Source organism: Danio rerio, chromosome 19, assembly GCF_049306965.1.
Source record: "Danio rerio strain Tuebingen ecotype United States chromosome 19, GRCz12tu, whole genome shotgun sequence".
NCBI lineage: Eukaryota > Metazoa > Chordata > Actinopteri > Cypriniformes > Danionidae > Danio > Danio rerio.
The window spans coordinates 8551376-8574333 of NC_133194.1; the positions used below are offsets into that span (position 1 = coordinate 8551376).

General features: G+C 36.3%; 3 protein-coding genes across 5 annotated transcripts in view; 2 read left to right on the forward strand and 1 right to left on the reverse strand.

Moving 5' to 3' along the window:
* Positions 1-22958, reverse strand: part of mllt11 (MLLT11 transcription factor 7 cofactor) — a 369559-nt gene that overhangs the window by 49910 nt on the left and 296691 nt on the right. The window lies entirely within an intron of this gene.
* On the forward strand, positions 342-10663 carry mrpl24 (mitochondrial ribosomal protein L24). Its single transcript, NM_001002401.1, is given in 6 exon segments — positions 342-428; positions 2512-2695; positions 5289-5384; positions 5464-5567; positions 10096-10226; positions 10414-10663. Coding segments are annotated over 5 exon segments (651 nt in total). The 5' UTR covers positions 342-428; position 2512; the 3' UTR covers positions 10551-10663.
* Positions 11787-20830, forward strand: prcc (proline rich mitotic checkpoint control factor). 3 transcript variants are annotated; one of them, XR_012394708.1, is made up of 7 exons: positions 11787-12439; positions 12516-12563; positions 14642-15127; positions 15210-15302; positions 16886-17032; positions 17537-20041; positions 20236-20830. XR_012394708.1 is itself a non-coding variant. In NM_001126440.1 (6 exons), the coding sequence occupies exons 1-6, from the start codon at positions 12188-12190 to the stop codon at positions 17687-17689; spliced, it is 1179 nt and encodes a 392-aa protein (NP_001119912.1). In that variant the 5' UTR covers positions 11858-12187. The 3 variants fall into 3 exon arrangements, 1 of the variants encoding a protein (NP_001119912.1); XR_012394709.1 differs by having other exon boundaries at positions 17537-18987; positions 19454-20830; NM_001126440.1 differs by lacking the exon at positions 20236-20830 and having other exon boundaries at positions 11858-12439; positions 17537-17689.

Consider the following 22958-nt stretch of genomic DNA (forward strand, 5'->3'; position numbering starts at 1 on the left):
GGTATGTGCTATTTTAATAATTAAAATAATCTTGCTAATCCAAAAGACAATAACATTCGCAATGATTTATTTACATCCTTGTAATGTAATGTATAAACATGGGTGGAGGCAGGTGGAAGCTAACAAAATCTGTTTAAGTATGACTTACTATAAATCCTGGTCAAAATCCATATATGTTTAAATAGTTCCCATCAAGTAAGAAACCTACTATGATACACAAACACATTTTTAGTAAGTTATTTACTTTTTAATCCCTTTTGTAATAGATGACCTTACCAATTGCGACTTTTATTTTGACAGCTCCGTCGCTTGTCTCGGAAGGAAAAGGAAGCAGCGCATGTTCTGCACAAGTTTGACCCTTGTGGATGTACAATCTCCGATAAGCACTAATATATACTGTTATTTTAGTTAAAGCAGCAGCAATTAAGGTAGGTAAACGATCAACAAAGATCCGTTTAAAAGCCTCTTATTAATATAAATAAAACTGAATTGGTAAATGTATTGCTGTAAACAAACATGTAGCATTATGAAGCATTTACAGTAGAAATGCAGGAAGCATGTCATAGTGTATGTTTCTGAGATACTTTAAATGTATGTGTCTAGGGCTTGACATTATCTTTTTTGATCACCAGGCAGCCACTATGGCTAACAGTTTTCCAACATTACTAGCCACTCTGCATTTTCACTAACCACAATTTTGTTGATGGGAAAATATATTTTATATGCACAAATTTGACTTTGGCATGCTAAAATTACTTGATTTACATTTTGTGTTATGTCCACATGCCTTCTTATTCATTTTATTTTTTTGTGTGTTGTGTGATCTTGCTCTTTAAGCATGAGCAAATGGGCTGTGGTTTCATAGTGTCTCATTGCGATTAGTTTTAGTTCACAGACTTTTCAGGGCTCAACACTTTTAGGATTTATCTATTTTTTCTCTGGCCCCGCCAAACTGATTATTTCCTTGTCACAAATTTTAAATAATTTGTCAAAACAAGCAAAAATATAGCTGTATACATAAACTTTTTATTCAACATAAATGTTCTTAAAACATTTGACATTTAACAACAATTATTCTCATGTATCTAAAATTACACACCACAGTGTGCTCTGGTTAAAGGCCCCAGATCACCAGTTAACTATGCATAAAACATTTAAAGCAATGCTTTTGTTAAGGATAGTAATTAAAACATATTAACAAAAATAACTGGAAGGAAAAGAAAGCCTGTGAAAAACATTCTGCGTGTGATACTGAAAGGATGATCGCACACAAAATGTAATGTTAGGCCCATTCATAATCTGTTCAAAAAACGGTTAAAGTGAAAGCGGCAACTGCTGGCATACCTAAAATCTCGATCCCTTGAAAGCAGCAACACTGCAGATGCACAAACATCGCTTTTTCCAGTCTGTTTCAAAGAGGACTGATCGCTCCAGTTGCATTTCCAGGCATGGTTTAAGCAAGAAAACAGCATGCACTTCAGTGAGTGAGGAGAGCCTGTGTCTCACCCTGTGCCTGATCATCCGCTCATTTGGTATTCACCTGCTTTCTTTTGCTTGAGAAAACAGTTGTTTTTGTCACACGTGCAAATAGTCATAAGCTAAAAATCAAATATGCCAAAGTGCCTAGTGGGAGTTGGCGGTTCTTAATGTCAAGCCCTGTATGTTCCCCCTTTTAATCAACATTTATTGTCATTAGATTAACAAAATAAAATTTTTCGAACAAACAGGGAAGGGGGAGCAAAAGATATAGCAACAATTTTTTAATCTGAAAGAAGAGAAAAAAAGAAAGAAAAAAAAACCTTCATATGTTCATTCCTTTATATCACAGGTGTCAAACTCAGTTTCTGGAGGGCCGCAGCTCTGTATAGTTTAGTTTCAACCCTGCTTCAACACACTTATCTGTAGGTTTCAAACAAGCCTGAAGGACTCGATCAGTTTGTTTAATTAGGGTTGGAACTAAACTGTGCAGAGCTGCGGCCCTCCAGGAGCTGGCTTTGACACCTGTGCTTTATAAAGTCTAAAATGTTGGAAGGAAAACATTGCCATGCATCAATGTACTACCTTTAGCCTTATTAATCTGTGCTTTTGTGCCTTCTCAAGTCACTATTTTAAGGAGGCTTTGAATCCAACATATGTTTGCACACATGTGCGGAGTAAACCAGTTTTGTATGATTGCAGCTGTAAAACCAGCAAACAACATAAACTACTTAAGTGTACTTATACAGAAATTAGAATCGTTATTCAGAAGACATAAACCAGGATTAGACACATTATCAACTTGTAGGAAAAAGCCCAAAACAATTGACATGAGAACACAGGTTGACAACATTTGGACATTTCCAAAACATGTAAAGAGAGAAGTACCTGAATATACAGTGTTACAGGTATGATAGTTGTAGTTTGACTGCAGCTTCATTTTAAACCTTTTATAAGGAGTTATGTATGCTCTATGTATGTCTTTGAAATGGATGTGCTTCACCTTGTAATGTGTTTTTTCACTGTCCTGAGCAGCATGAGGCTGACAGCGCTGCTTTCGATGGCAGCAAAAGTTGCTCTTCCACACGGTTATCGCTATGGGACGAACAGACCATGGACAATCGCAGCCCGACGGCTCAACCCACCCGGCAAAAGAAGAAGAAAGGTGTTTGTTGAACCCATTGCTAATGAGGACTGGCCTGTAGTGAGAGGAGACACAGTAAGTCATTCATTCATTGTTTTATCTCTTGACAGCATTTTATATTTAGTAGGTAGACCATACAGATCAAAGGCATCACATAAAAACAGAATGTTACGCATTTCTCCAATTTACACAGATGGGTCAAAAACACACAAATTGATAGGACATGAGCTGCAATGTACATTCCAGAATCTGATGTGATTCTGTACTGAAAACTTGCACTGATTCCAGTAAAGGGGTGTTACAAACCTTTTTTTTATTAAATCAAAATAATTAAGTCATGAAGGGAACGCAACATAAAGAGTAAACATGAACTAAGTTGTCTAAATTATTAAATTAATAAACCAAAACAATCCAACAAATCATGTGTCACAACTAAATAAGAATGAATAAAGAATCAATAACTCACGTTCTCCAACAACATACAACACTAACCAAAGACTAAACAAGCCAACAATTAACAAATTAGAGCAAAGTAAGACTTAAAGAAAACAAAACAGTAAATTAAAGAAACGAAAAGAAGCTTGATGGCTGGCTGTGAAGTCTCCTCTGTCTCCGCTCAAGGATGGTCCGTATTTATAGCCAATTTCAATAAGCGCAACTCGCCGCAGGTGCGCAAAGGCGGACTCTATAGGAAACAAACAGTGAGTGACGTCATGCCACACATGCAAGCACAGAGACAGGCACTAGAGAGAAAGGCAACAGCCGTAACAAGGGGGAGGAGAGTAACATTAATTTTGGATAAAATGCATAAGCAAACACACAATATCAAGGAGTGAGGGACAAATACTAGAGGTGTGGACCTACACTGTTCTCACGGTTCGGTTAAGATTATCATGCCATCGATTCAGTTCAATTCGATATCTCGGTGCATTGACGATGCTTTACATACACAGCTTTATATTTTTTTCACAGCAGAATTCTTGTATTAAAATGTATAAATGTATTTATATCATTCATTCATTCATTTTCTTGTCGGCTTAGTCCCTTTATTAATCCGGGGTCGCCACAGCGGAATGAACCGCCAACTTATCCAGCAAGTTTTTACGCAGCGGATGCCCTTCCAGCCGCAACCCATCTCTGGGAAACATCCACACACACTCATACACTATGAACAATTTAGCCTTCCCAATTCACCTGTACCGCATGTCTTTGGACTGTGGGAGAAACCGGAGCACCCGGAGGAAACCCACGCGAAGGCAGGGAGAACATGCAAACTCCACACAGAAACAGCAACCCAGTGACTTTCTTGCTGTGAGGCGACAGCACTACCTACTGCGCCACTGCCTTGCCTCCAAATGTTCACATTTTTTAAATAATTGAGATGATAATTAAGTATCGTTTAGCTCTTGTGCTGCTTGAGATTATGTTTGAGTGTATGATGTGATATTACATTGTAATACATCTAGAGCAAATGTAAAGAAAATTCTTAACATCTACCAAAGTATTTTTCTCAAATATGAAAACTGTCATCTCTTACACACTTTCAGGTTATTCTAAGCTTGTAGAGGTTTTTATGTATGTCGGTCATAAATGAAGATGATATCAAAAATTAGCAACAACAAAAAAATTATTATTAAATTCAGTCAGAATGGCCAATCAGCATCAGGGGGTTAAATGGACTTTTATCCTAGAGGAACAGCTGAATATTTCTGACAGAAAAACTGTATAAAATATTTATTAACATCAAGCAGAGAAAGAAATATTTGATGAGGTTTATTAACATATGATACAAAAAATGTAAGGTAGAAAACAGTAATTATACTAAAACACATTAGATACAAACTATTTTGTAAATACAATTTTGCTCATTTTAAATAATATGTATACAATATATATACTAACATGAACATTTAGATATCTACAAAACTTCTTATTCAAATTCAAGTTTTATTGGTCACATGCACAGTAGGCGAAGCAGTGGCGCAGTAGGTAGTGCTGTTGCCTCACAGCAAGGTCACTGGGTCGCTGGTTTGAGCCTCGGCTCAGTTGGCGTTTCTGTGTGGAGTTTGCATGTTCTCCCTGCGTTCGCGTGTGTTTCCTACGGGTGCTCCGGTTTCCCCCATGTCCAAAGACATGCGGTACAGGTGAACTGGGTAGGCTATATTGTCCATAGTGTGTGTGTGTGTGTGTGTGGATGTTTCCCAGAGATGGGTTGCGGCTGGAAGGGCATTCGCTGCATAAAAACTTTCTGGACAAGTTGGCGGTTCATTCCCCTGTGTCAACCCCGGATTAATAAAGGGACTAAGCCGACAAGAAAATGAATGAATGACATACACAGTATGATATGCAGTGAAATGCTTACACAACAGCCCATGACCTTATACAGAACTAAAAAAATAGCAATAAGAATCTAGATGATGGAATATACATCATTAAAACAAGTAATAAAATGTATAGATAGCAAAAAAAAAGTATAGTAAGTATAAGATATAATAAATGTTTAAGTTGTTCAGCTATCAAAAATAAGAACAAATATAAAATATTTAAAACTTTGACTTTAGTTGATGTTTAAGTGCCATTTACTCCTTAATTTGTGCAAGCTTTGTATTTTTTTTTTTCACAGTGAATATCCTCTTTATTAAATCCTACTTAATTGTAATTCAACCAGGTGGAGGTTTTGTCTGGCAAAGAGAAAGGAAAGCAAGGCAAAGTTGCTCAGGTGATCCGGGCTCGAAACTGGGTCATACTCGAGGGCCTGAACACGGTAGGAGCAAACCTTAACATTAATGAAACTGCTTTTGTTAGCATGCTATTTAAAAGCAACTCTTTGAATGGTTTTCCAGCATTACCGATATGTGGGCAGATCTGGAGATTACAGAGGGACTTACCTCGCTAGTGAAGCTCCTCTGCTGCTGAAGGACATTGCGCTCATTGACCCGACTGACAGGTGAGCATTAGCCGCATTTCCACTATCAGGCCAGTGCGAGCCAGGGCTTATATCGGGCCAGGCCGGGCCAATCGCCCGGGAGGTTGAGCAGTGAGGCCGAAATCATGTCGCGTTTCCACTGTGGGGCTAGTAGCTCGCAGCGCGTCACGCAAACCCCGCCCCCAGAACATCCCCCGAATCGAACGTCACTCAAACCGCCCACTTCAGCGAGAATCATGCAGATAAAGCACACCATCACATCATCACGAAACTATTAAAATTAGGACAACCAAAACAAACAAATGACACGTTACTGTACAGCAGTACAACGCATGTCTATACGCACATGCCTGTGTGTTTTCATTGATCATATTCATTTACTCGCCGACCGACTGGCATCGAAATCCAGTGGTCTTGCCACCAACGGAGGGACCCGGAGCGCAGGGAGCGCACACATCCATAATATAACACCACATATATAAAATTCTCCGTTAATAACTCGATATAAAATGTTTTTTATAACATCCTCTAGACAGAATCTGTCCAACATTCATCCCAAATGCTCCGGAGAGAACTGAAACATGATTTTTCCCCCCTATAGGCTTTATGACACTTAATAGGTGATTCCCTTTATTTAAAGATGTTGCTTATTATATCTTAAGTAAAGGAAAGTGTTCAGTGTTTCAGCACATAAGAGCAGCACGTAATAAAATATAGCCTATATTTCGTTGCGCTCAGCAGCTATGCACTAATAAAGCTCTTTATGTATTTAAAATGTCCTTTTTTAATTTTACCACGTCATATAAAAACAAACACACTTGTTCGAGGACACAGAACACATTTTGAACTTGCAGTTTTCCCCGTCAAAAAAGTGCTGCGCGGCTGCAGACAGAAAAAAAGGTCGCCTAGTTTCTGCGTTCACTCACCCCGAAAATGCTCTGTTTGCATGATTTGATTAATTTCATCGTATCCAAATACTTTATAAATAATATTTAAAACATTTTCCGGTGTTTATTTATTTTTATTTTTTTAGAAAATATCTAAAATCTTTTTTTCAAAGAGGCTTTTGAAAAATGAAAGTTTAATATAAATTTGAAACAGTTTGATATAGTACCTAATTGTTATAGCTATAGCTTTTGTTAGTTTTATATTGGTTTATTTATTTAATGTGATTTTATTATAGGCCTATCTAATATTTGTAATTCTTTAAATTATTTCAATATAGGGCTATTTTATCTAGATATGACACTATTGTTTTGAGCCTACAAAAGTGGACATGAAATTTGTAAAGTTTAATGTCCTACTGTTGTATTCATATAGTGTATTATCTCCAAAATAAATTAAAACAATAAAAATAAAAGAAAAAAGCCGCTCGCGGCATCAACAGAGCTATGAATGGAGCGCTTTTTTCGGTCTCACACACATACACAGGCATCTAAACGCGCAAAAACACACACAGTATTAAACTTGACAAAACCTCTTGAAAACCTTTACTGTCTGCTGAGTCTTTAATATGGTGTAAAGATTATTATGCGTTATTGAAACATCAAAGATGCAGCAAAGAAAGATCATTTTATGCAACAGCCTTACATTTAAAAGAGAAACTTAAGGGCGATCATATGCAAAAAAGACCCCAGCCTATAATTTGTTCCAGATGTTTTCTTTCCCTTATTTATTTATTTGTTTGGCGCATGTACTCGAGTGCGATCGGAAAACTGTGCCCGCCTCTCCTTTCACTCCGCCCCGAAGCCCCGGCTGGCCCTCCTTGGCCCAAGGTATTCGGCGGGCCGAAAAAGGCTGGCCGTTGGCCCCGAGAAAGCCCCGCTTTGACCCGATTAGGCCCCGGAAGTGACAGTGGAAACGCCACTGGCCTTGGCTCGCCCTGGCTCGCTCGCTTTAGGCGCGATAGTGGAAACGCGGCTATTAATAGTCATGCTTTTCAGTCATCTGGAGGTCAAAACAGCCATAGTACTGCAGTTCAGACCTGTCAGGTTGCTGTTTGTTTCAAGGCACAAATATTTAGATCAGCTCTAAAAAGTAGAAAAGCATACATTACAGCTCCCCCTATGGCAGGGGTCACCAACCCTGTTCCTGGACATCTACCTTCCTACAGATTTAAATTGCAATCCATATCAAACACAGCTGCCTGTAATTATCAAGTGTTGTTCAGATTCTAATTGGTTACGGTTTGTTCAATTGGAGTTGGAGTTGAACTCTGCTGGAAGGTGGATCTCCAGGAACAGGGTAGAGCACCCCTGCCTTATGGTATTTCAGTCACCAAATATGAAGACATCTGAAAAACACTTGATGTCTGGTTTAATGTATTAAGATTAGGTTTATATCAAAAGGTAAAAATCTAACATACAGTTTTATTATTGATGCACTCCATTCACAGCCAATCAAATAAGGCCATAATAATAATAATAATAATAATGTCTTAAAGGAGTTCACCCAGTACAGAAAATTCAGTTGTCATTTACTCACCCTTTACTTGTTTCAACCCTTTATCAGTTTCTGTTGAACACAAGAAAAGATTAAAAACCTGTAACCAAAGATATTTTAAAGAAAGTTGAAAACCTGTAACCATTGACTTCCACAGTATCCATCGAAGTCAATGGTTACAGGTTTTCAACTTTCTTCAAATGATCTTTTCACTTGATTTTTTTTTTCTTGTAAAGTGAAACTCACAATCATTTGCAACCACTTAAAGGTGAGGAAATAATAAACAAATCAGAATTTTTGGGTGGTCCATTTCTGTTTTTTAATGGTGGTCATTGGGGACCTGCAACTGTTTGGTTGCACACATTCTTCAAAATATGTTTTTTTCTGACCAACATGCGTAAAAACCTTGGAACAAGAATATGAGAAAGCTATAACTATAACTATAAAACTATAAGATTTTCCTAACATTTTTTATTGAGTGACAAGAACATAAATGCCTGATATGACATAAGTGAAAGACTTTCCACTTTTTCCTTTTAAGCTTTTGCAACAAAAGCAAATAATACAAAATATTTAAAAATGTATGAATAATAAATAATAATAAATAGCACGACTTAATAATAAAATACATATAATAATGTATTTTATAATATATATATGTAATAATATTATAATATTATAATTACATATAATAATATAATAAAAATACATATAATAATATAATAAAATATAATAAAAATACATGTAATAATAAATAAAAATAATAATGATAAAACGTGAAAATAAAAAAATGATGTCAAAGGATTAGATTCAATCAGTGGACAGACTTGGAAGCAAGTGAAAGTGAGTTAGGAGAGGTTGTCAATTATCATAAAAAAGCCATAACTGGCAAAGCAAGAACATCTAATCTTTTCTATTAGGCTTGGGCGATGTCGGCCAATTTGGCATCATACGATGTCTAATGTGAAACATCGCGATGTACAATGGCATTGTCATCATGTGAAAAGCGTGGGACAGAGTAGCGTGCTACGTGTCTGAAGAGCGAGAATGGATCCGGGGGTGAGAAGGGTATGTGACTTATTTGAGGACCGGGAGGAAGTCGCGCGATTTCCTGCAATTATGAGTCCTGCAAATGCATAGAGACTCCTAGAACTTCAGGGAGACTTGGGATGTCGTAATATCACGTTTAACTATAGTGTGACGCGATCCAGCGGTACATCCTTGATAAACTGGCCGATGTGCACTTCTTTCTGGAGCTCAGAGGAGAGCATGACAGTGTGTGGCTGTGTCTGTGTGTGTGGTCACGGGATGTGCGTTTTCAGCGGACGGAGGGTTGTTCAGAAATGCTAGGTAAAACACTGTGTGGATGTGGATCGTTTTCGTATTAAAATCTGTGGGTTTGTGATGGGGCAGGGCGGTGGATCGGCGATAGCGGCTCAGCATCGTTTTGTCTATTGACCATCGGCAATGAACGATGGCATCGTCTATCGGCCCAACCCTATTTTCTACCTCCAGAAAGTACTTACATTTTACTTAAATTGTTCTCAAATACTGACATGTCATTGGCTGTTATGTTTGTTGATGCGTTGATACTGTCAAACAACCCATATTGACATCATATTCCACATGTGTAGTTTGAAGACTTTTGGCACCAAATACCTTCCATATAATACCATTGTGTTCCTGCATTAGTACTTAGTGTACACTTGATAAGAAATGGTCGCTGGTCCAATAATGACAGCCCTTGTTTTTACCTTCAGATTGGCATGAAAATGATTCCGATTCTATGAAAATCTGATGTCAAAGAAAACTATGAATTGTCCTTTAGAGCAGTGTTTCCCAACCCTGTTCCTGAAAGCACCCCAACAGTACACATTTCCAAAAAAATCCCCAATCAAACACACCTAAATCAACTCCTCAGAGCATTAGAAACTCAAAAACCTGAAATGAATGGGTCGGATAAGGGAGTCATCCAAAATATGTACTGTTGGCGTGCCTCTAGGAACAGGGTTGGGAAACACTGCCTAAGAGAATTAAACCAAGTAATAAATTAGAATGCAATGCACCTAAATCTAAATGTATTTGTGTGTGTGTGTGTGTTTGTTAGGAAGCCCACAGAAATCCAGTGGAGATACACTGAAGAGGGCGAGCGAGTGCGTGTTTCTGTCAGGACTGGACGGATTATTCCCAAACCAGTCTTCCAGAGAAAAGACGGCATCGTTCCTCAACAGTGGAAAGGTGGGATTTCAGAGGAAGTTGAAAAGCAATACTTTTATTTTATTATTATTTTTAATACTGTTCTGTGTTAAGCCACTTTGACACAATCTGTATTGTAAGCAGAGCTATAGAAGTAAAGGTGAATTTCATTTTTGAATAAAGATGAGATGAATAATTTTAATATGGCTCTGAAATCTCTACCTTGCAGATGGACCCAAGGACACGTCACCAGAGGACACGCTTCAGAAAACATACACACCGTCTCTGAAAACCCTTGAGGAGGAAGTCATGGAGAAAATGAACATTCAGGAAAATAGAAGACCTCGTAAAAGCTACTGGTACTGAGGAACCACAGAGACAGTGTGTTATGTTTAAGCTCAAAAACAGCAGCAGGATTATTTATCATGGACTAATAATGTATGTGTTCTGGAGACTGTCAATAAACCAACCAAACGTTATGCTCTGTTTTCTTGCTTTTGTGCTATAAACGCATAACTACTTGCTGATTCACAGAATTCTCCTACTAGACTAAAGCTACTGATGAACGTTAGCATTAATTATGTCATGTAACTGTTTGAGTGACCCGACTCCTGCAGAAAACATCAAACCATAATTTTTTTAATACGCTGTAGTCTTTCCCTAGTTTGGGGAACATTGGGGAATATTTCCCATATTAAGTTAACTTTGGACCAGTTTTCTGTCAATATGGCATGCTCCTTGGTGTAGGTTCATCTGGAATTGGATTTTTTCTGAGATTTGGTCAGTTCAGAGGCTTTCAGTCTAAATTGATTTTAATGTAGAGACAATATGCAGTGGTCAACATTTAAAGTGAATCAAAACCTTTCATTAAAGTTGTCTTTTTGAACTGTTGAACAACAACCATTGTTGTTTTAGGACAATTTAAAAAAAAAAAAAACATTTTTTTTTATTCATCTTCTGCTGCTTTTCCGGGGCCGGGTCGCGGGGGCAGCAGTCCTAGGAGAGAACCCCAGACTTCCCTGTCTCCAGATCCCCCCGGAGGAGCTGGAGGAAGTGTCTGGGGATAGGGAGTCTGGGGTCCTCTCCTAGGACTGTTGCCCTCACGACCTGGCCCCAGAAAAGCGGCAGAAGATGAATAAAAAAAAATTATAAAGATTAATAAAGAGACTAAGCTGACAAGAAAATGAATGAATGTATGTACAGCAACAGGCTAATTAACAATTTCAGTCGCTGTGAGGAAACATATTAGGGTTGGGGTAGGGGTAGACATTTATAAAACACAATAATGGGTATTTCAATAAATAATATAAATAATTCTTGTTAACATCTGTCTTGAGTTTATTCTAGCAGCAAACAACTTGTGTGGTGTCGCACTAGTTTGATTGAAGGGTTAGTTTATATGTTAATCTTTTCAAAGCTGTCAATTTGGAGGGTAAACCCACAGTAAAACTGTTTATTTTTACACCTTTTAGCAAAACTTAACAAGACTGCGGAGCGACCTTGTTCTCGCTCATTCTTTCGTTCACTCAATGCTGTGTTGTTATTCTACTCCAGCCCAGCTGGTGTCAGTCTCGCTTAATCCTCGGAAACGGTGCAGCGGATGTTCAGGAAATCCTTCAGGATGGTGGAAGAAATGATGTTTATGTGTCTAAATGGTTAGAGAGGTACAGTATACGATTATAGACAGATATTTCTTGCGTGTTTAGAGTAATAAATTATCGTGCTTTTCGCGTCTTGTTAGAGGACAAATAAGGATTTTAAAAGCAGACTACCTTGTGCAACTGGACTCCTGCAGCAAGCGTTAATTGACCTGAAGGCGAATTTAGCATAGATGTTGTGATCTGATATTTGCTCACAGCGTTTGTGCATATAAGTCTGGAAGTGCAGGAGGATATGAGAGTATTGGAGCTGCTTTAGTGAAAGTGATGCAAAAGCAGCTCGTCAGCGATTCTTGCGTGTGATTCTCTCTCTTCTGAACTGATCTGGGTTCATCATCGGTGGACATGTCTCTGGTAGCCTACGACAGCAGCGACGACAGTGACCGCGATGATTCTCCGGTTTTACCCGCTCGAGCTCCGGGAAGGAGCGGCGGACTCTTCGCTTCTCTGCCCGCGCCGAAGAACGCGGAGGTCCGACCAACCGCAGATGAGCCCGCAGCTGCTCCACAACCCAAAAGGACGATCATGGACCTCCCCAAACCCAAGAAACGCACAGAGCCCGTGAAAATCATCGTTCCTCAAATAAAACCCGCAGATGTGAGTCTCACTGATCCGTTAATGTCAAATCATTTCATCGAAACGGTTTCTGACGGTAATGTTTTTCTTTTTTCAGTCGGACTCTGATGATGATGAGCCAGTGCGAAAGAAATCAGCTCCTCGGGTATGAATAAAGCATTTTTTTGCTCGTCTTCCACTGTGTGTCTAGAGTTTAATATTGTTAATAATGACATTAATGAGAATATTAATATTATTAAAATCCTATTCTGTTTCTTAGAACAAGCAGTCCAAGTATTTAATTATATTTGTAATAATTAATATATTATATAAAAGTTTAAAGTATTTATATTATTATAAGGACTACGAACATTTTTCCATACTGTTTTACCCATTGTAAAATTCTGTTTAAATGTATATATATATATATATATATATATATATATATATATATATATATATATATATATATATATATATATATATAATGTATGTATACCAACATAGAGACAAGTTATTGAGCATAACAGTCTGTTTTGGAAGTAACAAAACTGATAAACCTTTAAAAACAAACATGTGAGCTCTGAGGTTAAATTGTCCGGTCTTATGTAATAGTGAAAATCATGCAGAAAAACTACATTACCCATGATGCTCTACATAATATCAGACAACAACAACAGTTGTTGTAAGCTGTAATTTGGCATAGAATGACCATGAATGGTATCGAAATTGAATCTATTTTAATATTCTGACCAATTGTCATTTTTTAAAATAATATTTAAAAAAAAAAAAAAAAACATTTACATGACAGTAATTTATTTAAGATTAGGAAGAAGAACAATAAACACAAAATTTAGCTTCTTTAGGTAACACCAATAACTTTAATAAACTATTTCAGTTGTAAAAGCTGATGTAGATTGTGTTCTTGTTTATGAATGGGTTTATATGCACGGAAGTGTTGTTAAGCCACTGAAAATGTCTGGCAGGAGATTCGCTATTGTCAAGTTCATTGAGTATCCTCTTACAGCATTGATAATATAGTGGGTTAAATAGAACTGAGCATTCGTTTAGTTGTTCAAGTGAAAAAGGAGCTGAAAACAAGTGATATACGAGAATCAGCGAGCATTATTGAAAATGAAGAGTTACTCGTTGTCTTGGAAATGTAAACGTAAGTTTAATGCAAAAAGATGACAGGATATTTCTGATTTAGCACCGCTTTATCTGATCTAATTTTTATTTAGCTTAATAACAGCACATAAGTAAATGTGCTCTTCCGCCTAACAAGCTTTACTGAGGTGAATTTTGATTTATATTCACACATTCGTTCATTTTTGAACAGTGACAGCCTGTGACACAGTTTTGGGGAAATATAAAACTGCACCTGCTGGCCTGTCAACAACTACGCTTGATGAAGTGTCTGTCTCCATAGAGTTTTCTTACTGGTGAATGACATGGGCTGTGTCCGAAACCGCATACTTCCATACTATATAGTTCGCTAAAATCAGTATGCACTCCCAGCAGTATTTTAAAATGTATAAAATTCGAAAGTCAGTATGCAAGAAATACCTGGATGACTTACTACTTCCGACGAGATTCTGGAGTGCGCCTCCCAAGCACACTGTGCTATCCCATGATGCCCCACGAGAGAATTCATGAATGGAAGTGAAACGATGCAACTGATGCTGGTAGGTCACGTGACCGTGACAAAATGGCGGATGTGGTACGTCCGAATTCCATTCATACTTTTCACATTCATACTGTATAGAACGTATTTTTCTAACGGCCGAGTAGTACGTTTAAATTCAAATGCAGCACCTACTTAGTAGTAGGCGGTTTCGGACGCAGCCATGATCTAGTGTTATGTCTAATCAGTGCGCGTTCATGACTTAAGGAGGCGTGGCTTTGGACAGCAGGGGAGGATCATAACATTTCTAAGCTATTATGCTAATGCTAGCAGTCTTGCAGATCACCTACTGCAGCTTTAAATAAAAAAATTACAAAGAGGAAAAAACAGGAGAAACAAAAAAATATGTTAACATTTGTTGAAAATTTAGCAAAAACAGCCACAAACATAATGAGTGGATTTTAAACAGCACACAAGGGTTAATAAACACAACAATGAAAGGACATATGTTAAAGAGCTGTTTACAGAGGATCTATTTTTTCATTAATACTCATTAATATCCAAATAATCTTGATGCTCCTGCACTTAACACTTGATTTTTCTTCTTCACATCTTCTCAGGGCAGTGGTCTGTCCTCTCTGCTCCCCCAGCCTAAGAATCTGGCAGTGAAGGAGACCCAGAGACCCCTGGTACCGCACACCCTCACCAAACGTCCCGCATCAGATAAACCCAAATCAAACACAGCCAAGCCCCAGAGTCTGTCAGGAAGCAGCCCATCCCCATCTGCCATCAAAGCGGCCGCTAAATCAGCAGCCATGCAGCTTGCTAAACAAATGGCTGCGGACGAAGACGGAAGCGATGACGAACTCGCTCCAGAAAACTACTTCTCTCTTCCGGAAAGCTCCGTTCAGCCTGTGATCCCGCAAAATGTTGATGCGCAGCAGTTCGTGCCCTCTTTACACCCTCCGCCTGGTGTGGAGGACGCCCCGCTAGACTTTGGCTCTAGTAAGCCGGTCGGAGCCATTCAAGACTATAAGACGAGTGGAGATTTTCAACATCAGTACCAGGAGCTTCCTGACAACACACAGCCAGAGGCGTCTGCACAGGTGCCTGATAAGTGTGTTGTGTATAAATTAATATGTTGTTTGTGATGGTAGCAGCTGATGTTTTGTGTGTAATGTTTGACAGGAGTATTATGGGGAAGAATACTATCAAGATCCAAACCCTGGAGCTGATGAGGAAGAGGAGTCGGGGTCGTCTTCGTTGTTCAATGATGAAGCGGTCAGTTGTGTGCAGCAGCTCTGGTATTTATTTCAGAAATTTGGAGAGCATAATTGCATAAATTACAGCTATTATTATTGGAAATTTGACTTATTTAGTAAATTCGAAGAATATTTTTTTGATTTTAATTAAGTTTGCGTATAATAAATATGATAAGTCATCATAAAAATATTGCAATATTAATTTCTTAATTTTTTTACATTGTTGTAATTTTAAAAAATGTATTTAAAAAAATGTTTAAATAAATGTAAGAAATTATTTTAGTGTACAATCACATTATTTCAGAGATATACCTTAATTGATGTCAGACAAATGTTACATATTTAATAATGATAATAAAATATAAAATATTTACTTTTACAGTCCAGTAGTATTACTGCAAAAGTGATTTGTCTATATTTTTACACTTTTATTTTGAATAACGTTGTTGTTGTTGTATTGCAACACAGTAATAATAATAATAAACAACAATGATAATGTTATTTATTATTATTATTATATGATTATACAATAGTAATAATAGTAAATAACAATAATTAATATTTACAGTTATTAATGAATAATAATAATAAAATATTTATTTTGCAGTCAAGTAGTATTGCAAACGTAATTGATGTCTTTATTAATTTTCGTTTTGAATAACGTTGTTGTAGTTATATGACAAAACAATAATAATAATAATAATAATAACAGTAATAATAATAGAATAATAAACAACAGTAACAATGTTCATTCATTCATTTTCTTTTCAGCTTAGTCCCTTTAATAATCTGGGGTTGCCACAGCGGAATGAAGCACCAACCTATTAAGCATATGTTTTATGCAGCGAATGCCCGTCCAGTTGCAAATAACAATGTTATTTATTATTATTATTTAACTATACAATAATAATAATAATAGAAAATAACAATAATAAATATTTACTGTAATTTGTGAATAATAATAATAAAATATTTATTTTACAGTTCAGTTATAGTGTTGCCAAAGTAATTGATGTCTTTAATAATTTTCATTTTTATTAACGTTGTTGTTGATGTATGATAACACAACAATAATAAACAACAATAACAAAATATTGTTATTATTATTGTTAACATTATTTTATAACTATACAATAATAATAATAGTAAATTATTAATATTTACAGTAATTATGTGAATAATAATAATAATAAAATATTAGATATTTATTTTACAGTCCAGTAGTAGTATTGCAAACGTAATTGATGTCTTTTATTGATTTTTATTGTGAATAACATTGTTGTTGTTATATTACAACACGGTAATAATAATAAACAACAATAAAAATGTTATTTATTATTATTATTAACATTATTGTATAATTATATATCTATATATCACTAATTAATAGTTACAGTAATAAGTGAATAATAACAATATTAATATATAATATTGTATAATAATAATAATAGTAATAATAACAAGGTAATAATACAATAAGAACAGTAATAATAGTAACATTGTTATTGTTGTTGAAGTCATTAGTGTAATTATTATGAGTTCTGCTTAGACTGAGCCCAGTTTAATCCAGGCTAAATTTCAGTTCTCCTTGTGTTTCTCCAGTTTCGGCGGCTGCAGGGCAAACAGAATCGTGGAAGAGAAGAAATCAAGTTCCTCGAGATCAAAGGAGACGATCAGCTGAGCGGAAACAAACAGTGGATGACCAAGAACATGACAGCAGAGGCCGAGCCACGCAAGTCCTTCAGCAAGGTCACAATCTCATTTCAATCTTACTTAAACCATTATTTTCACAGTGTTTGCCATAATATTTTTCCTCTGGAGAAAGTCTGATGTTTTATTTGGGCTAGAATAAAAGCAGTTTTTCATAAAAAAAAATAAAAAAAACATTTTAAGGTCAAAATGATTAGCCCCTTTAAGCTATATATTTTTTTGATAGTCTACAGAACAAACCATTGTTATACAATGACTTGCCTAATTACCCTAACCTGCCTAAATAACCTAGTTAAGCCTTTAAATGTCACTTTAAACTGAATACTAGTATCTTAAAAATATCTAGTTAAATATTATTTAGTCATCATGACAAAGATAAAATTCATCCGTTTTAGGAAATTGAGTTATTAAAACTATTATGATTAGAAATGTGTTGAAAAAATATTTTCGTTAAACAGAAATTGGGAAATAAATATACAGGGGGGCAAATAATTCTGACTTCAACTTGAAGCTCAGCTGCTAACCTTTGCTTTCTCCTTTCAGAAACGAGGAGATCAGCCAACGGGCCAACAGAGGCGCAAACACCAGATCACGTATCTGATTCACCAGGCCAAAGAGCGAGAGCTGGAACTCAAGAACAACTGGGCCGACAACAAGCTCACTCGACGGCAAACACAAGCCAAGTACGGATTCTAGCAGACTGGATATACAGATCTCCCTAATGTTCTGTATAAGCGATGCACAAGTGAGAGGTTTGGGCCAGCTTTTAGAGTTTCAGAAAGGCGTAGAGGATGGTGAAGTTCAAGATGGCTAACAAATGTCTACCTAATATCGTCTTTCCATTTGAACTACGTTACGTTTTGTTACCCGGTTTTAGTTCGGTCGGAAACAGTCACCCTGTAACATAGTAGATGTGTAGGTCGACATTATATTTGTTCATTAAATACGGTTGGGATGGTCTTGTCTTCCATACTGCCGTCGTGAGCGCCGGTGGTGTATATAAAATACGAGGCATTGAAAATATAACAGAAAACAAACGGTTAACACTTTACAGTATGGGTGTGTATGTTAATGTTTTTGTAATTGTCGGTGTTAAAGGGATAGTTCACCCAAAAAAGTATTGTCACGATACTGGAATTCGGATACTGAAATTTTCCTGCGAACATTTGAACGCTGTTAAACTCGTTCTTAAACAGCGCTGATTTGCCATTCTGTTCATATGCTCAACAGAAATGACTGTGATTGGCCTTGAAGGTCATCAGTTCGCCGAACTCGCCACTGTTTACTGAGTGTAACCACAGATACAGTGACATGGGAGTGTTTTAAAGCCACAATTCATCAGCAGATCATTCGTATGTCAGCTTATAGACAAACCAGCTGATCGACGGGACTTTGAAACGCTCCAGTAAGTAAACAGCAGTGAGTTCGGTGAACTGATGACCTTAACGGCCAATCACAGTCATTTCTGTTGAGCACGTGAACACAATGGCAATTCAGTGCTGTTTAAGAACGTGCTCAAATGTTAGCAAGAAAATAAGACATCTTTAAAAATGTCAGTATCGATTGGTACCGAATTCCAGTATCGTGACAACACTAACCCAAAACCGAGAATTCTGTCATTATTTATTCACCCTTGATTTGTTTCGGTTTTGTTATTTTGAATTGTAACCATTGACGTCCATAGGTTTTCTTTGTCCTACTGTGCATGTCAATGGTTATCAGTTTCTAGCATTCTTCAAAATATCTTAAGTATGGAGCTTAAGATATGCCAAAACGATCTGAATTCAAATTGGATTATTAACAATAGTAATTAAATACAACTGGACATTATATGGCATTAAAAATTGCTTTAATTTTCTTAACTTGAAAATTGAACATCTAAAATTTAAGACAACTGAAGATTTTTATAGATGTATTTTCAGAACTCCTAGACTGCAGAGATGCAGTTTGTAAAAATACAGTTGCAAGTAATGTTGTCACCATACTGAAATTCGGTACCAATTGATACTGTATATTTAACATTTCCTGCTATTTACAGGGATTTTACGTTTTCTGTGAACATTTGAGCGCTGTTGAGCTTGTTAAACAGCGCTGATTTGCCGATGTGCTCAACAGAAAAGACTGTGATTGGCGTTGAAGGTCATCAGTTCACCAAACTCACACTGAAGCGTTTTAAAGCCACGATTCATCAGCGGATCGTTCGGATGTCAGCTTATAGACAAACCAGCTGATATACATGACTTTGAAACGCTCCAGTGTCACTGTATCTGTGGTTAAACTCCATAAACAGCAGTGAGTTTAGTGAACTGATGACCTTAACGGCCAATCACAGCCATTTCTGTTGAGTTTGAGAACACAATGGTAAACCAGCGCTGTTTAAGAATGCACTCAACAGTGCTAAAATGTTAGCGGGAAGTGGACGTTTTTAAAATATCAGTATTGATTGGTACCGAATTACAGTATTGTGACAACACTGACCCAAAACTGATAAATTGAAGCTTAAAAATGCTTCAGTGTTCCTGTATCTGTGGTTACAGTGAACATTTTAAAAAATTCAGTATCAACTGGTACCGAATTCCAGTATCATGACAACCCTAATTTCAAGTTTTCACGATGAAGGAATTCAGGACGTCAAATTTCAAATTCAAAAATTCAAAACCAGAAATTCAGATCATGAAATTCAACAAAAAAAACATCTGAAGTTTAAAATTATGTCTATTAAAATCAGACTTAAAAAAAATTCAGCTGGTTTAAATTTCAGATGTTCAATAGTCAAGTTAGGAAATTCAAATTCAAAACTATTTTAATAGCAAATAATATTCAGTTTTATTTAAATACAACTGTTAATTATTCAAATGAACACATTTCAAAATTCAGATTGTTTTGGCACATTTTGAGCTCCATACTTTCGTGGTCTCACTGGTTTGTTCGCTCAATTTTTTTTTTGCTGCTTATTCAAACTACATATTTAAAATGAGCTGAATCAACACAATTCTTAAGTTTTTTTTGGGGACAACTTAAATGTTTTATGTTCAGTCTAGGGCAGGGGTGTCAAACTCAATTTCTGGAGGGCCGAAGCCCTTCACAGTTTAGTTCCAACCCTGCTCCAACACACTTACCTGTAGGTTTCAAACAAGCCTGAAGGACTCAATTAGTTTGATCAGGTGTGTTTAATTAGGGTTGGAACTAAACTGTGCAGAGCTGCGGCCCTTTAGGAACTGAGTTTGACACCTGTGATCTAGGGTCTACTTAAATTTATAAACACAGTCAACTTAATGGATTTGTGTGAAACCCTGCATTTTTTAACAGTGTGAATGAGTTCATTTAAATTTTTGGGTGAACTATCCCTTTAATTTACATGTACACTACTGTTGCATTAACTGTATATTAATGTAAATGAGCTCCTATTAATGTATACAATGTTACTGTAAAGTGTTACTGCAGAAAACCCTGTAAACAACAACAACAAAAAAGTGTGTGAGTGAATCTTCCTGGTTTGATTGTTTTTACCTGCTTGTTTTTCATTTGAATGTAGATTCTTAACCGAGGACCTTTGTGTAGAATTCTGAATAAAATATAAGAGTTTCATTGCACCTGTAGGAAATATGCTGTTAAAACACTTTAATGTGATGAATAAATCCTGTATCACTGCCAGAAGTGAACATACATAGGCCTGAGCAAAGTAAGGGTTAGTTCAAAACACAATTGCTAATTGCTGGGATTTTAAAGAGAATTAAAGAGAGTTTAAAGGACATCAGGAAGACTTTTAATATGTCTCAAAATACAGGAATGGACTCAAGCCACAAACATTAAATTGGTCGATGATTTAATGTGAAACTGAGATTGGGTTTTTATTTAACTTATTTCAATATGAGCACGATTTCCCACAGAAAGGATGATCACTGTATGCTTTATCCTGAGTTATACTCCAGGGGGTCTTAAAAGAATTACATTTGTAAAAAAAAATTAATTTTAGGTCTTAAAAAGTCTTAAATTCATGGACAGTCTTGTAGGTCTTAAATATTGTTAATCAGGTCTTCATTTTCCTATGTCCATGTAAAGCTGCAATCGGACAGACTCCCATCCAATTATCAACAATCTTAACAAAACACTATTTACCAATATTCATGTATTTATAGACAATATATGGTGAGGACAATGACCTGCACAGACTGTTGTGAATATATATATAAATTATATTGATAAAGGTATGTTGGAAAAAAGCTAACATTTTACATCTAACCATTTTTGCTGAATTTGAATTATAAACATGATTATATATTAAAAATTTGTTATAGTGATTAAACTACATTTTGTATTTTAATAGTCAAGTTTGATAAATGCTAGAAACCTAGTGGTTTAAAGAATAGTGACAAAGGGTAAAGCTTTGTCATTTTGGAGTAGCTTGATGACCTTTAAACAGAATATAAATTTTATATATATATATATATATATATATATATATATATATATATATATATATATATATATATGTATATATATATATGTGTGTGTGTGTGTGTATGTATATATATATATATATATATATATAATTATTACAAGACTAAGAGTTGCTCTAAATACAAGTTTTACTTTTCAAACATTTTTTTTTTTTTGCATTTTAGCAGGTATTTCTGAAAATCATGATAGTCATAAAAAAAGGACATTTAATGTATAAAACACTGAAGCTTTTATTATACTTAACATTTTTGTATTTTGTCTTGAGTAAAATCAGTTATGTCTAATCTCAAATTATTTTTAATTGCTATTGCTTTTCTCTTACACCATGTCCTAAATAAACAACGTTGCGAGACGCAAAGGTTTCCATGTCAAAAGCAGGTTCTATCTAAACCATCTGTGACAGCGACGCACAAAATTTCAGTTTTAGAAATGGTTTCTATTTCTGCGATGTCGTGGCTGAACAACAGCATAAACCACTATGACAATGATCGCCTCAGGAACTGATTATGTGCTTTATTCAGTGTTAAATTTAGTGTTTTGGAGCTACTTTCTGACCTTTAAATAGTGTTTTATTTCGGGTGACAGTGGCGCAGTAGGTAGTGCTGTCACCACACAGCAAGAAGGTTGCTGGTTTGAGCCTCGACTGGGTCAGTTGGCGTTTCTGTGTGGAGTTTGCATGTTTTCCCTGCGTTCGCGTGGGTTTCCTCCGGGTCCTCCAGTTTCCCCCACAGTCCAAAGACATGGGGTATAGGTGAATGGGGTATATGTCGAAGCATGCTAAAAGGACTTTTAATTTGCCAGTAACCTGGGTTAAGCGATTCCCATGAACTATGCCAATGCAAAAATCTGCACGTTTAAGGTCAGTTTTCTTTAAAAATCAGTGATCTCCACTGGGTGAATGATATCCTATATAAAGCGAGTCTCAGATTGTACAAGAAGCACTGCAATAAATTACATTTTCCCCGCCGTGTGTTTATAATATGAGCATTTATTTTACCTCAGTATATTCAATGAAGCGTCTTTATATTCAAAAAGGCCTTTTGTCTCGTTTTACGCTTAAGCAACCAAATGAATGCCAAAGTTTATTTAACTGAATGTATTTTAATTACATTACAAGATCTATGGTGTAAAAGAAACCGTATAAATTGGAAAAAAGTTCACAATAAAAAGTTCACAATAACATGTCACCGGAAGTTTATCAGTATGGGAACAACACTAGCTCGGAATATACCCTATTGGGTAAGCTAAATTGTCCGTAGTGTGCACGTGTGTGTGTGTAGATGTTTCCCAGGGATGGGTTGCAGCTGAAAGGGAATCCACTGTGTAAAACATATGCTGGACAAGTTGATGGTTCATTCCGCTGTGGCAACCCTGGATTAATAAAGGGACTAAGCCGAAAAAGAAAAGGAATGAGCGAATAAATATATATTTTATCAAATGGCTAAATTAATTGCTCCTAGTAGAAGTTTTGCTTCTGTGTAAAATGACATTTTGTGGGTTTTTC

Excerpts from the sequence above, each read along its gene's own strand:
- prcc (NM_001126440.1), top strand. The coding sequence starts at position 12,188 with ATGTCTCTGGTAGCCTACGACAGCAGCGACGACAGTGACCGCGATGAT. Across the intron at positions 15,128-15,209 it reads AGCCAGAGGCGTCTGCACAG|GAGTATTATGGGGAAGAATA; the intron begins GTGCCTGATAAG and ends AATGTTTGACAG. Across the intron at positions 17,033-17,536 it reads CACGCAAGTCCTTCAGCAAG|AAACGAGGAGATCAGCCAAC; the intron begins GTCACAATCTCA and ends TTCTCCTTTCAG.